This window comes from Oncorhynchus tshawytscha, linkage group LG12 (genome assembly GCF_018296145.1).
Source record: "Oncorhynchus tshawytscha isolate Ot180627B linkage group LG12, Otsh_v2.0, whole genome shotgun sequence".
Classification (NCBI taxonomy): Eukaryota; Metazoa; Chordata; class Actinopteri; order Salmoniformes; family Salmonidae; genus Oncorhynchus; species Oncorhynchus tshawytscha.
Genome location: NC_056440.1, coordinates 29,863,214 through 29,878,790, shown reverse-complemented (window position 1 = coordinate 29,878,790; position 15,577 = coordinate 29,863,214). Strand labels below are relative to the sequence as shown.

The 15,577-nt window shown below is 40.2% G+C and overlaps 1 protein-coding gene across 4 annotated transcripts in view; it reads left to right on the top strand.

Moving 5' to 3' along the window:
* Positions 1-12,902: 12,902 nt before the first annotated feature.
* LOC112262905 (transcription factor 7-like 1-B) overlaps positions 12,903-15,577 on the top strand; it is a 49,402-nt gene continuing 46,727 nt past the window's right edge. The window contains exons 1-4 of one of the 4 annotated variants that reach the window (XM_024438744.2): positions 12,903-13,066; positions 13,312-13,856; positions 14,022-14,094; positions 14,199-14,326. In XM_024438744.2, the coding sequence (XP_024294512.1) occupies positions 13,671-13,856; positions 14,022-14,094; positions 14,199-14,326 (387 nt within the window). In that variant the 5' untranslated portion in view covers positions 12,903-13,066; positions 13,312-13,670. Of the gene's footprint in view, positions 13,857-14,021; positions 14,095-14,198; positions 14,327-15,577 lie in introns of those variants that run through there. The other 3 variants (XM_024438743.2, XM_024438745.2, XM_024438746.2) reach the window with 3 other exon arrangements.

Here is a 15,577-nt window from a genome sequence, read left to right as displayed (position 1 = left end):
GCTTTCTGTGACTAGTTGTTGACCTAACATAATGATATGTTCTGCTTTCGCCGAAAAGCCTTTTTGAAATCGGACACTGTGGTTGGATTAACGAGAAGTGTATCTTTAAAATTGTGTAAAATACTTGTATGGTTGAGGAATTTTAATTATGGGATTTCTGTTGTTTTGAATTTGGCGCCCTGCAATTTCACTGGCTGTTTGCAAGGTGGGACGCTAGCGTCCCGAACGATCCCAGAGAGGTTTAACAAGAAATTTGTGGAGTGGTTGAAAAACAATTTTTAATGACTCCAACCTAAGTGTATATAAACTTTCAACTTCAACTCAATAATGCATCATTCTCCTAGACCTTTTCTCAAGCTGAGGCTCTTGCTAAAGTTATTATCGTTTATAGGAGAGGCCTTGCACTCAACTGAAGTGTGGCATATAAGTGCATCAGAGCTTTTTTAGCCACACTGGGTACCTGTGGCTTAAAATCAGAATAATAGAAGCCAAGTATATGGAGGAAAGAGTGATTTTCCAAGAGAGAGAGAGAAGTGGCGGAAATGTATGACAGCCAGGATACATCTAAAGCAGTAGAGTACAATGTTTTAATCATGTTTCACATAAAAAAAGTAAAATGGTATGGTAATTTTTTTTGGTGTGTGTGTTATTTATATTATTTTTTACAATACAACATTTCTCATAAAATAATTGTGCATAGCCTAATCTAAATTAGTTTGATGTGGGGCTACATTTTCTGCTTGCTTTATCGGGGCATAAGTTAATTAATTCTATATTCAGTGCACACATGCTCTTGCCCTTGAGCTTAGTACAGTTTAACCAAAGAGAGATTTAAGACCTCCAGTCTGTCCTCAAACCTTGTGTCTTGAGGGTTTGGGACAAGTCTATGTGTTGTCTCTGGACATTCTCAGAGACACATTCATCTTTTTTTAATGGTACCTAGACTGTAGCTTTGTGTGAAATTTCAGATGCTCTTTGGCCAGGGTATTGTAAGCTTACTGCATGTTCATCTTGACATGTTATCTGTTGCATCATCAACACACAGGTCACAGGTTGTTACAGTACATTACAGTCAATTATAAAGATTGAAAATGGTTAACAATATTTGTGTAATAATATTGCAGCTCTCAAAGTGCTTAAAGCTCTTACTTCTATGAACCAATTGCTACTCAATAGATTGCCATTCTACTTCTAAAGTATTCAAACTGTTTTTGCACACAGAAAATGGTTCTTCTGTGTTCCTTGTAGTTGTATTCGTGTGATGGCTTAAAGTGATAGGCAACTAAAATATGATCCAGTGTTGTTACATGTGGCTAGGCTTATTTGTTCCATTCAAAGGCAATTCTGAGCACGATACTTGCAGCTTGAGTTACATACCCTCATGAATAAATACTACAGTTACTATAGAATACTGCAGTATTAACTATAAAATTCTGTAGTATCCCTCGATCATGTGTAGATCTTACTATAAAATGTTGTAGTATACTTTAGAATAGTATAGTAAATACTACAGTATTATCCGCAAAATAAATACTGTAGTAAATACTACAGTAATGTCTGCAAAAACACTACATTTCACACTTTTTAACTATAGTAATTTCTCCAATATTTAATTAGCATATATCGTGTCCATTCCCCTCCCCATATTACAATTTGTGCCACCCATAAGTGAGAAACCTACATGCTAAGTATAGACCATATATTTTGTTGCCTACAGGTTATAGAAAATAACAGAAGTGTTGAACCATCCCTTCAGACCCAAGTCCTACCTACCTACAGTCGTGGCCAAAGGTTTTGAGAATGACACAAATATACATTTTCCACAAAGTTTGCTGCTTCAGTGTCTTTAGATATTTTTGCCAGATGTTACTAGGGAATAAGTATAATTACCAGCATTTCATAAGTGTCCAAGGCTTTTATTGACAATTACATGAAGTTGATGGAAAGAGTCAATATTTGCAGTGTTGACCCTTCTTTTTCAAGACCTCTGCAATCCGCCCTGGCATGCTGTCAATTAACTTCTGGGCCACATCCTGACTGATGGCTGCACATTCTTACATAATCAATGCTTGGAGTTTGTCAGAATTGGTGGGTTTTTGTTTGTCCACCCACATCTTGAGGATTGACCACAACTTCTCAATGGGATTAAGGTCTAGGTAGTTTCCTGACCAAAAATATCGATGTTTTGTTCCCCGAGCCACTTAGTTATTACTTTTGCCTTATGGCAAGGTGCTCCATCATGCTGTAAAAGGCATTGTTCGTCACCAAACTGTTCCTGGATGGTTGGGAGAAGTTGCTCTCGGAGGATGTGTTGGTACCCTTCTTTATTCATGGCTGTGTTCTTAGGCAAAATTGTGAGTGAGCCCATTCCCTTGGCTGAGAAGAAACCCTACACATGGTCTCAGGATGCTTTACTGTTGGCATGACACAGGACTGATGGTAGCGCTCACCTTGTCTTCTCCTGACAAGCTTTTTTCCGGATGCCCCAAACAATCGGAAAGGGGATTCATCAGAGAAAATTACTTTACCCCAGTCCTCAGCAGTCCAATCCCTGTACCTTTTGCAGAATATCAGTCTGTCCCTGATGTTTTTCCTGGAGAGAAGTGGCTTCTTTGCTGCCCTTCTTGACCCCAGGCCATCCTCCAAAAGTCTTCGCTTCACAGTGCGTGCCGATGCACTCACACCTGCCTGCTGCCATTCCTGAGCTCTGTACTGGTGGTGCCACGACCCTGCAGCTGAATCAACTTTAGGAGACGGTCCTGGCGCTTGCTGGACTTTCTTGAAGCCTTCTTCACAACAATTGAACCGCTCTCCTTGAAGTTCTTGATGATCCGATAAATGGTTGATTTAGATGCAATCTTACTGGCAGCAATATTCTTGCATGTGAAGCCCTTTTTGTGCAAAGCAATGATGATGGCACATGTTTCCTTATAGGTAACCATGTTTGACAGAGGAAGAACAATGATTCCAAGCACCACCCTCCTTTTGAAGCTTCCCGTCTGTTATTTGAACTCAATCACCATGATAGAGTGATCTCCAGCCTTGTCCTCGTCAACACTCACACCTGTGTTAACAAGAGAATCACTGACGATGTCAGCTGGTCCTTTTGTGGCAGGGCTGAAATGCAGTGGAAATGTTTTTTGGGGGATTCAGTTCATTTGCATGGCAAAGAGGGACTTTACAATTAATTGCAATTCATCTGATCACTCTTCATAACATTCTGGAGTGTATTCAAATTGCCACCATACAAACTGAGGCAACAGACTTTGAAAATTCATATTTGTGTCATTCTCAAAACTTTTGGACACAACTGTACAGGTTATGGAACATTTGCTCTTCTAGTATTTCTCCAGTAGGTTTCCTGAAGGAGAAAGCCTCCACTTCGATGTTAAAGATCATTTAAAAAATAACCCAGTAATGTCCGCAAAAACAGTACAGTAAATACTACAGTATATTACAGTCTGCAAAAACACAACAGTAAATGCTACAGTATATTACAGTCTGCAAAAACACAACAGTAAAGACTACAGTCTAGTACAGTCTGCAAAACACAACAGTATATTAGTCTGCAAAAACAGTACAGTAAATACCATAGTTAACTGTAAATACTACAATATACTATAGTATACCACAGTAAATGCTACAGTGAATACTACTACTACTGGTTTTAGGGTCCATGGATAGTTTATTTTCATATCAGGCTACAGGAAATGGATCTGGTTTCAGTACTTTGTCACATGTTTAGGAGGCATACAATGCTCTCACAATTATAAAACCTATATTGCTGCATGTTCGCTTTTATAAACTAATAGCAAACCCAGAGTAGTGTTCATCATCATGTGTGTTTCTGGGGCTGGGTCATTGGCCTAAAATGTTAAGGTATGCTAGCAATGTGCCACTAACTGAACTGATTAGGCTCTGTGTGGTTTGAATATTCTGGGTGCACTTTGACCCCTTTGGATTAATTTCCTGGCACGTTGTGTTTCTTCGTCTACAACTGGCTGTGGCATGACTTTCCCACTTCCCCAGCCTCTTCAGATGGTGCGGTGCATTTCCTCTCTTACGACCAAATACATTTGACTGCTGCCAAAGAACAAAAAAAACATGGGATTAAAATTCCCCTTTCCCTGTGTCTTGAAGAGCCCAGCTGCACAGCACTGTTTGTTTTTCAGAGCACAGTGCAGCTGCACAGCCAAGCATTAGAAAGTAAGTAGGCCAGTGCTAAGTAGAAATTACTTGTTTTTATTGGCATGTACAAGTCCTTTCACTATAAGTGATAATTGCGTTGCAGAATCAGTGGAGAAAAAGGACAACAGTCTGGTTAAGACAATTTTAATGTGCACAAATATGTTTTCTGTTATTGGGTGTTTTTGATAATTTGTTTGCTATTAGTATTTATTTATTTATTTACCGCTTTTTCTCCCCAATTTCATGGTATCCAATTAGTAGTTACAGTCTTGTCTCATCATTGCAACTCCTGTACTTGGGAGAGGCAAAGGTCGAGAGCCATGCATCCTCTGAAACACAACCCAACCAAGCCACACTGCTTCTTGACACAATGCCCACTTAACCCGGAAGCCAGCCGCACCAATGTGTCGGAGGAAACAGTACACTTGGCAACCGTGTCAGCATGCATTGCACCCGGCCCACCACAGGAGTCGCTAGTGCGCGATGGGACAAGGACATCCCTGTCGGCCAAACCCTCTCCTGGGCCAATTGCGCGCCTCCCCATGAGTCTCCGGGTCACGGCCGACTACGACAGTGCCTGTACTCGAACCCAAAATCTCTAGTGGCAAAAGCTAGCACTGCAATGCAGTGCCTTAGACCACCGTGCCACTCGGGAGGCCTTGCTATTAGTATTTTTATTTACAGTAGCTTTTTTAACACAACAGTGTGACCTTCACTATCCGCTAGCACAATAGGGTGATTGGTCAGTCTGTCAATCATCAGATGATGACAGAACATGGTGAAGTAGTGGGTGGTATTGTGATGTGCATGTGTAATTCCTAAACACAGGGAGGAATGTGGAGGGGCAGGTAGGATGTCTGTTGATAGTATCTGCCATGCAATCGGTGAGACAGGTTTAATGTGAATCAGCATGACTGCTTACAAGGTTTATGAGTACCTTCACATCTGAATGCACCTGGCAAGGCCTTGGGAAGGACTGGTCTGTCACAGAGGGAAGAGGGGTCAGCACCAACTGAATATCCCGATTTGCACTTTACCAAAACAGAAATTCTATGCCAGCCCTTAAACACTAAAAAAGAAAAACAAGTTGTCCATTCAAACATGATGACTTCTACATTTTGAAGAGAGCCTTCAGTAAAGTTCCACATCAGAAAATAACCCCTGTACATATTTTTAGCCTATAGTGTTTACTATCTGAGGTAATACATTAAGGTATCTCAGATCGGCATAAAGAGATGTGTGCCCATTAGTATAGTCTCACCGATGGCGAAGAGAAAATAAATAACACTAAGGCCTACATTCCTTTCACACCCAAATCACAGCTGAAGACACACGGTTGACACACGGTTGAGTAATTTTATGGTCCAGAGTTTTAAGCACTAACACATAAAAATGATAGCTTCCAGACTATTATATTGACCAACTCTGTGCTGGACATGATCTTATGTGAAGAAGGGAAAGAAAAAAGAGACTAAAAAGTAATCCATCAGAGAAATGAAAGATCCTATAAACTAGAAATAACTGCATCATTTCCTGTGGATTCATATTGAGAAAAACAGCTCGGACACTAAAAATATGCAAACGACTTGTGGTGCTGTTTCCCAAGGCCAGAGAAAGGAAATAGACTGACAGTTTCTCCCTGACCTCTTTACTACCCCGCTGTAACCTCTAAACAACGCCCCACAGGGGATCCTGTCTCTATGTGTAAAACAGACAGTTAGAAAGCATCCAGGAATCTCTAAACCCCAAAAAACAAGGGGACATGAGGAAAGCCAGTAAACCTGAACATAGCAAGGCTCAGTCGAGAGTTAATCTGGGGCCCACACAGAGCAGGCGCCCAGGTTATTGTGTGGAAGAATGGCCCTGGCCCTGGCCATTCCACAGCACAGCAGAGCGGTTATTGTTGTCTTAGAAAAGTAAGCAGCTTTAGTGAGGGCAGTGGTGTGAAAGCCATCTCTCTACTTGAGTGTCTGCTCCAGACCCCTGTGTTGACATATAGGGCAGGTGCAGCTTCTCTCTCGAACTCTACCAACCAACCCCCCTCAATACACAAACAAATACACACACACACACAGACTTGGATGTCACAAGACGAGTGTTATGTGGACAAAGACACATCTAAAATGTTCCTAAATATCTCTGCAGCAATCAGCAAGGCATTGCTGGGTTAACACAGGGCTCACAGAAATTAAAACAATGGGTAGATTCTTCTTGGTTGAGGATGGCTATGGGAAATGACAAGGATGCCAGTACTGATAAGTGACTAAGTGGCTCGAGTTACTTCCAGCTGTCTACAGTGATGCATGCCACTGCTCAACATATGGTTCATGCATAATGCAAACCATCTCATGCATGTAAAACTCATCAAATCTGGGAAACATATGAAATAAAGTCAACAGCTTCTCACTTGTATAGTGTTTACATCACAGGAAAGGACCTCCAATCTTCCAAGGAGCTCTGCTGTGCATCTTCAGCTGACAAAACATCAGACAGATAGAGGGATTGTCTTGTAACTGATCATGTTAAGGTCTAATGCAGCCATTTTTATCTCAATATCAAATAATTTTTGGGTAACAATTAAGTACCTTACTGGGATTGTTCTCAATTAAATGGTAAAAAATAAACAAAAATAGGGTAATTTCTCAAGCAAGAATTTTGCTAGGACTGTCTGGGAGTGGTCTGAATAGGGAGGGGAAAACTGAAAAATAGCTGTTATTGGCAGAGAGGTTTGGAACCCTTTTTTTATTGGTCTATAAAGTAATTTACCACATGGTGATGTCACCATGGAAGGCCAAATCTCCACCCACCAAAACAGGCTGAAATGTATTTTCAAACAGCTCTTACACTAAAAGGGCATTATCATAATTTTCATAATTTCATAGTATTATTCCAACCAGTGGAAATATATATAACACACAGGAAATCCGTTTTTGACTGCACTGGGCCTTTAACTGGATAAATAGACTTTTTGACGGCAGAATGGGAGAGTCCCGTATCCAGAGAGGGCATCAATTTATTTTGCACAGTCCAATAGTACAATAGAGTATATTACATTTTTAACAGTGATTTAGGTAAATTACAATAATCTTACAATTGCATGCAAACTGAACTAATTGTGAATAATCTAGCCAGAGGATATAGTTGATGATATAACTTTGATGATGATGTAACTTTACATTTTGTACCAGATCTTTTTTTCAGTTTTGAAAATAAGGAATTGCTTCAAGCAAATGTAGAAAGCATCAAGTATTTTTTTTTACAGGGTAGTTAGTAACATTATGTTGTCATGCATGGCACTCTTCCCTCTTCATTAGATGGTAAATAAGGTTAATCTAGAGTTGTATATAAATGATCTCAATAGGGCTGAGTACAGTGCTGGCTCAGTCACCAGGGACAAACAGGGTTATGTGGAAAACAAGCACTGCACTGCATTAACATCACCTCAATACCAGTGAGTGCCTCTTCCTGTCCATTTGGAAAATATAAGGACATTTTCAAGAGGCCGCACACTCACAAGCAGAGTGCATTTGGCAGGCTTTGAAGTTCTCAGAAATAATGCTCCTTAAAAGCATCCTCTGCATTACAGAGAACACGAACGGGTATTTCAATCAAAGGCTCGGGCACTTGTAGGCAGCTATGTAAACCGTAAACCCACAATGGAAGATGCACTGATACATGTTTCATCTTTTTCCTCGACAGTGTTTTGCATATAAAGTACAACTGTATACTGTATGACAGGATTATTCAGTATGAAAAATGTAATTGTGCTCATATGAGCTTTAAAACGGATGAAATTGGGATTATATACAGTGTTAAGATTCACTGAATTTAGACAGAGATAATGTGAATTGTGTGTGTGAGAATTGACACCTGTGGTTACTGTAACTTGAAAAATACAGCTTTTTGCAAATGAATACTTTAAGTGAAATACAACTCTAAAGAGAAACAGAAGGAGGAATAGCATGCCAAAACACTTTTTAAAAATGTTATCTTCTCTGCATAGTTTAGTGTTTCAGTTACACCCTATGGGCAGTGAAAACTGTCATCTAATATAGTGTCCTCATGCAGTCTTAAATAGCACGCACGCCCCACCAGCTTGAAAAATAGGTCTTTCTTTCGAGAAAAACGGATATGGTGTAATTTAATAAAATGCATGATTGCATGAGGCACTCTCACTAAAAGTCTGAGTGATGTGTGTGGAGGAGAGATAGGACGGGGAGAGAGACAACTATATAAACATGGGGACATGGCAGTAGGATTGTGGGTAGCCCTGTCAATCAACAAAACATCAGAAAACATTCTCTCTGAATAACAGAGAGAAGATTATACATTGTGTGCCTGAGTAACTTCCGGCAACAACTGTCATAAAGAAGTTCTCTGAATAACAATAAAGGTATTATGGAAAAATCCCACTTAAGGAGAGAATGTATATGTTCTGAAGTAGATCAATGATCAGTGTGACAGAAAATATAAACGTATTCTTCTTCCACCTGTGAAACCAGTTATATCAGTAGTTATATCCACAGTTAACTGGCTTTGTTGTTAAATTTGTGACACTGAATGGGCCTGAGGGTAATAAAACAGCACATGTGTTATGTGTGGATCAAGCTTTTAACTTGTGGACGGTGGAGTAAAACTTGAACCTGTAAGGGTTGACTGTGACAGAAGGGGACAGCCAGTGTGGAGTCTGACATGTCTCTATCCAGCAACACATACATGACACAGTGAGTAGATGGGCTCTGCATGCCATGTGTTCAACATAGCACTGCAGAGCAGAGCACAGAAAATAGCACCCCTAACACCTAGACAACAGTGAGGCAAATTCGTGACTAGGAGGCTGGAATTAGCTCTGAATTAAGCATTACTTTGATGGGAAACTGATTGAGCGAAGCTTGGCAAAACATGAAAGAATGACCTTGAGTATCCCTCTCTCTCCCGCTCTCTCTTTCTTTCTCCCTCTCTCTCAGCCAGAGTTGAGAGAGCCACTTCAAAGTAAGGCAGATGCAGGGACAGCACCCTCTGAATACATTTTCTGGCCCCTAGTCGATCTGCCCTCAGGCTAAGATTGTGGTGGTTCGCATCTCTCCTGACCCCTCATCAGCTCCCAGTTAAAACGAATCCCTATCAACAAGGGAGACAATGAGAAAATGATAGAATGATATGATAGGAGTGGATATTTAGAAGAGATAGAGATCCTGTAATCAACTGTAGAAGTGCTATAATGGGTAAAACAGACTGCAATTGTCTTCAAGAAAAATACGTATTGACGAAACACTACTGTATTAGTAATTAATTTTCTGTATACTCCCTTGAGTTTTCACTTCATCATATAAGTGCCATGTTGCAGTGTGCTGCTGTTGGTTCTTAAATGTACAACAGCAGTAGTACTCAGTGTCATTGATACATGCATTAGAAGTGTTCGTGTGTTGGAGATTTTTTGGATCAGGAAGAGCTAAAACGTCAAATATATGTAATTGTAATACATTTTCTAAGGTCGTCATCTAATATTTGATTGAGTAAATTATTTTTAAGTGTGTGGTGTGTGAATTATGTCTATTGGAACACGCACAAACACACACCACTCGAAGGACTAATATGTAATGTGATGCAAGGTGCCCTTCAGTGATTAGAAATCGAAAATCCTTGAAAATAATTGTTTGAAACAAAGAACATTATAATTTGTCCTGTAAGTATCCTCATGATAATGGACTTGTGTAAGGTAATTAACACCTGAAAAGTTGTGTAAGCACCAACAATCGTGGGAGTAACTATTGCGGTTATGGTTAGGTTATCCATTTGGAAATACAAGTGCAAGAGTTTTCTACGCATCATGAGGGAAAGGTTTTGTATTATGTGCTGGGTATGCGGCAGTAGGGGAAGACACTAAGATGTAGGAATTGGGGCAAAAATGCACCTGTGTGAGGAACTTTAAGCTGGGTCTATTGTTCATGATCCACATACATGCACTTCATAGTGATATGGTATGCACTTGCAAAACACATACACAATCTCACACACTATATCTCTTGCTCGATCACACACACATGCGCATGGACACACACACACACACACACACACACACACACACACACACACACACACACACACACACACACACACACACACACACACACATACAGGGGGAGTGGGACTCTAATGAGGCCCTTGGAGACCCTGCTGGATTGTCAATCAAACCTCTGCTAGCCGACACACGGTCGACAACTTCAATAAGATTTTCTCAAACAGAGAAGCCTGTCAGATTGCATCAGAAGAGAAGGGAATCGGAAGTTTCAGTGAGAAAGATGAAGAGGGAAGTTTGAGAGGACATGAGGAAAGAAGAGGAAAAGCAAAAGGAAAGTATATAGTATTTTCTGTTGTGCCACTCCTCCAGAATAATATTGTCGATCTGTTTACTATGAATCATTCATTATGTGCATCAGATCAGGGCAAATTACTTCTGACTTCAACTAAATGTTCATGACAGTTGTTGTAATCGTTGTAACATTTATACCAGTCCTCACTGACACTTCACAATGTATGTTTTCAGTACAGATCAATAGATAGATTCCATGCAGGGAAGAAATGGCTTGAATATATACAGTTTTCCTTGGTAAGCTTCAGTTTCACAGTTGTACATTTGTTGTTATTGATATAACAGAATTGATCAGCTATGCATTTTCATGCACTAGGCCACACCAATATGTCATGCTCAGCCTAGAAAGATGCAAAATTTCCAGGGCTGTATTTTTTTGTCACAGAAAAATGTGGGTTAGGTAAAGATTGCCTGTGGCAGGTAGATGCTATAACATTCATGCACAGTGACAGGTATCCCCCTAATAGCAATCATTTGACTATTTTTCTTCTTTGCCACATTCTCTGAACTGATCTGATGTACAAGTAACAGTGACAGCTATTCCTGATTCATAATAGGTGATGATCGAAGGGGGGTGCGTTTTTTATCTTGAATTACAATTAAAAAACATATTTATCTTGGATCTTTGGGAATATAGCACAACTCGTTGGAAATATATAAGATGAGTAGAATAATTTCAGTAAAAATGTATTGGGTTCCCGAGTGGCGCAGCGGTCTAAGGCACTGCATCTCAGTGCAAGAGGCAGCACTGCAGTCCCTGGTTCAAATTCAGGCTGCATCACATCTGGCTGTGATTGGGAGTCCCATAGGGCGGTGCACAATTGGCCCAGCACTGCCAGGGTACGCCGTAATTGTAAATAAGAATTTGTTCTTAACTGACTTGCCTAGTTAAATTTATATATATATATTGCTACTACTTATATTAGCTGCAGCAGGGAAAATCCCTCAATATTTATTTTTTATTTAACTAGGCAAGCCAAGTTAAGAACAAATTCTTATTTACAATGACGGCCTACCAAAAGGCCTCCTGCGAGGACGGGGGCTGGGATTAAAAATGTAAAATATAAATATAGGACAAAACACACATCACGACAAGAGAGACAACACTACATAAAAAGAGACCTAAGACAACAACGTAGCAAGGCAGCAACACATGACAACACAGCATGGTAGCAACACAACATGACAACAACATGTTAGCAACACAACATGGTAGCAACACAACATGGTACAAACATTATTGGGCACAGACAACAGCACACAGGGCAAGAAGGTAGAGACAAAAATACATCACGCAAAGCAGCCACAACTGTCAGTATGTGTCCATGATTGAGTCTTTGAATGAAGAGATTGAGATAAAACTGTCCGGTTTGAGTGTTCGTTACAGTCGTTAGCTGCGTCTTCATTAGTCAACATCACAAAACACATGTAGATTCCTCTCAATGGTACATCCAAAAGCCCTAACTCAATGCAGAGGGCATCAAGCAGGCAATGTTAGTGATATGGCCAGGACAGTCCTGTCTGGGTGGGAGGGCTGGGGATCCAACCTCATATAGTGAGAGGATTTTATTACCAAGCCAAACCTAAAGCCCTGCAAACAGACCATGCTTATCCCCGTGATGCTGGGCCTTGCCTTTCCAAGTGCATTGTTCCAAGAAAACACACCAACACACATTTAGCATGGCAGCGTGTAATTAAGACTCTTTTACTGAGCCTGTCATTATCACATGGCTGTAGGCAGCATGGCTGCTGCTGGGTTCACAGCTTGGACAGGAGATAGGGCTGCATGGGAACACACAAGGATGAAAGACAGTGCTGCTGCTTCTGGACACAGCAGCACAAAGAAAATAAATACACTGTTGTTGGAGGATTAAGTATTTCTAAAGATTACTGTATAGGCTATTATAATAGGAGTTATTATACCCTCCTAGAGAAATTCCAAAATATTTGGTTTTCTTGATAGAAAGTCCAACTTCACTCTCTCTGCCAAATTCTGTCAGTAAGTGCACCCTAGAACAAACGTTTATGAATATTACTTTATTTATTTCATAGAATAATTAGCCTAATAAATAATAGCTAAATGGATTGTAGTCATGTAGCTAGGCCTACTAAACTGTCATTTTAAAGGTCTAAATTAAAGTGAAATACCTATAACATTGTCATAGATCTTGGAAGAATTGTTAGTCACATAACCATCGATATCTTACTGATGTTGAAACAACAGGATACTATTTCAATATGAATGGTAACTTTGTAACGTATAATATGGTCAAACTGTTCCTTTAAGCATTCCCCGTTTACATGCTAAATTAAGTGTCGTTTTTCTCTGCTAACTCCTCCTCTGCATTCTGAACAGGCTGCGCTTTTACTTCCACTTGAACAACCAAGTAGTTTTTGAGCGCATTCCCCGTCAGCTAATGTGGAGGGAAAGACCTCGGTCGACCTACCCGAAAATATCGATTTTGCACCGGATATAATTTCAGTTCATGTTTTGAACATACGAAGGTTAGTTATAACAAGGTAAACTTCCTCGAACTAAATATAGTTTTGGTCGAAACTATATTTACTAACGAGAGAGTGACCTGAGAAAGAAAGCAATAGATGTGGTTCGAGTTCCATGCTTATAATAAGACATATTTTGTCTGTCGAATTGTAACTCACGTATGGATGGATTTTAGGAGGTGAAATTGGACGTCAGTCTTCAATTTCAATTGGTTCGTATCCAGTTTGTTTGCCTGTGTGCGTTTCAGGAAGAATATCGAAGTTGCATTCTTCAGCACCCATACAGAGGGAGAGTGGGCTACAGGTAACCGACTGGGAAGAGTGAAGAAGATACTTTGCGAAATTGTTTTATCCGGATATTGACGCCGAAATTAAAACAGTTGTATTTGGTGGATTATTGGAGCTCATCATCATGGAAAAGTGGGAGATTCAGTATATCAAAATGGAGATGTGAAAACGTGGCATTTGTTTTCACACTGTCAGTGTTGTTTATACTACTGCGCAAACTGGACTTTTCTTCTTTGCAAATTGACTATTTATTTCGGATTGTTGGAGCGATCGCGCCTTCTTGCCAACTTTATCAGGGAGAAACTTTTTTATCCACAAAATGCCACAACTTAACGGAGGCGGCGGCGATGATTTAGGGGCGAATGATGAAATGATATCATTCAAAGATGAAGGGGAGCAAGAGGAAAAAATATCCGAAAATGTATCAGCCGAGAGGGATTTGGATGATCTGAAGTCTTCTTTAGTAAACGAATCGGAAAACAACAGTAGCTCATCAGACTCCGAGGTAAGGACGTTGCAGTGAAGGGTGATCTACTGAACAGCTTGTCCTAAATAGGCCATATACATCACATTTCAAACAATATTTTTCTGGTATGAACGTATTGCTGAAATAGACGAGCCTACAATAACATGTTTCCCCTTGTTCTGTGTGTGCCTCTGTCCTTATCAGCAAGCAGAGAGGCGCCCTCAACCAAGACCAGACTTAGACAGTTACGAGAAAACCAGGGATTACTTTAGTGAAGGTAAAAACTACCTCTTGCAATGCTGTTGCTTAATATATTTTTAATGCATTACATTTACAGTGATGTCCCTTTTCTATATTGACTTCCATGCTCTGTCCCTACAGCATTCAGAAGACAGCAAGATGGTGGCTTTTTCAAGAGTCCCCATTATCCTGGGTACCCAATTTTCATGATCCCAGATCTTACCAACCCCTACCTATCCAATGGGGCCCTGTCCCCTAGCGCAAGAACGGTGAGTGGCCATAACAAAGTCCAGCAAAAGTTACTCTTCAGTGTTGCCACTAATCTGCATCTGCTGTCCACTGAAGGCATGCATAAAAGTTAATTCTGCATAACCATACCGCCATATTCCCTTAGTGTGGCCTCTCAAGGAGTAACTAGTTCTTTGTTCTTTGGGGATTTTCCCCCGTCAGCCTTCTGTAGGATACTAACTGCCAATTTAGACTCAATTTCCAATTCTCATGAAGTCCATGATTAATCAAGACGTTGATCTATTTATTTCGAGGAAGAAGTGTATATATGATAAATATGAGCAGTATCGTCATTTTGTAAATGTGATTCTTCAACTGAAGCTGTGGCACTGGCCTGGTTAGCAACAACTTGTTACATTTCAGTCATTGAGCACACGTTCTTATCCGGAGTGACTTAAAGTTTGTGTGTTCCTCTGAAGATAGGTGGGACAACCACATATCGTAGTAATTACACTTTTCCTCAATAAAGTAGTTATCAGCAAAAACTCATCAGACTCCAGAACTAAGTACATACTACATTGAGATCCATAAGTTTCAAGCCCATTCAATGTTCCCTAGAGCCCAAATTCAACAATTTGCATAAAAATTTATGGGTGCATGATACCTGTACTCTTAGACACTTGATGCACATGGCATCAGATGTTGTAGTTTAAATACCTGATCAAAACAAGATGCAGTAGGTCACAGTAGTGTCCCATAAGAGGTAGGTCACAGTAGTGTCCCATAAGAGGTAGGTCACAGTAGTGTCCCATAAGAGGTAGGTCACAGTAGTGTCCCATAAGAGGTAGGTCACAGTAGTGTCCCATAAGAGGTAGGTCACAGTAGTGTCCCATAAGAGGTAGGTCACAGTAGTGTCCCATAAGAGGTAGGTCACAGTAGTGTCCCATAAGAGGTAGGTCACAGTAGTGTCCCATAAGAGGTAGGTCACAGTAGTGTCCCATAAGCTATCTTGCTGAATGCCCTTGTTTTCTTCAATTAACTGTCATGTCAGCATTAGCTTTAGACCAGTTATTTACCCAAAATCATATGCCCATGATTTAAAGTGTCACCCCCCCCAAAGAAAATGATGCCTACTGTAATGACATTATTTCCCATAAATCAATTTTCCATATACCACAATATATAGCAGGTTGTGTGGCATATTATGGAAAAACAGTGTGCACTAATCTAATACACTATTACGAGGCCTGCTTATAGGGAAGAATTATGTACACACTTCAGATTTCTCTATG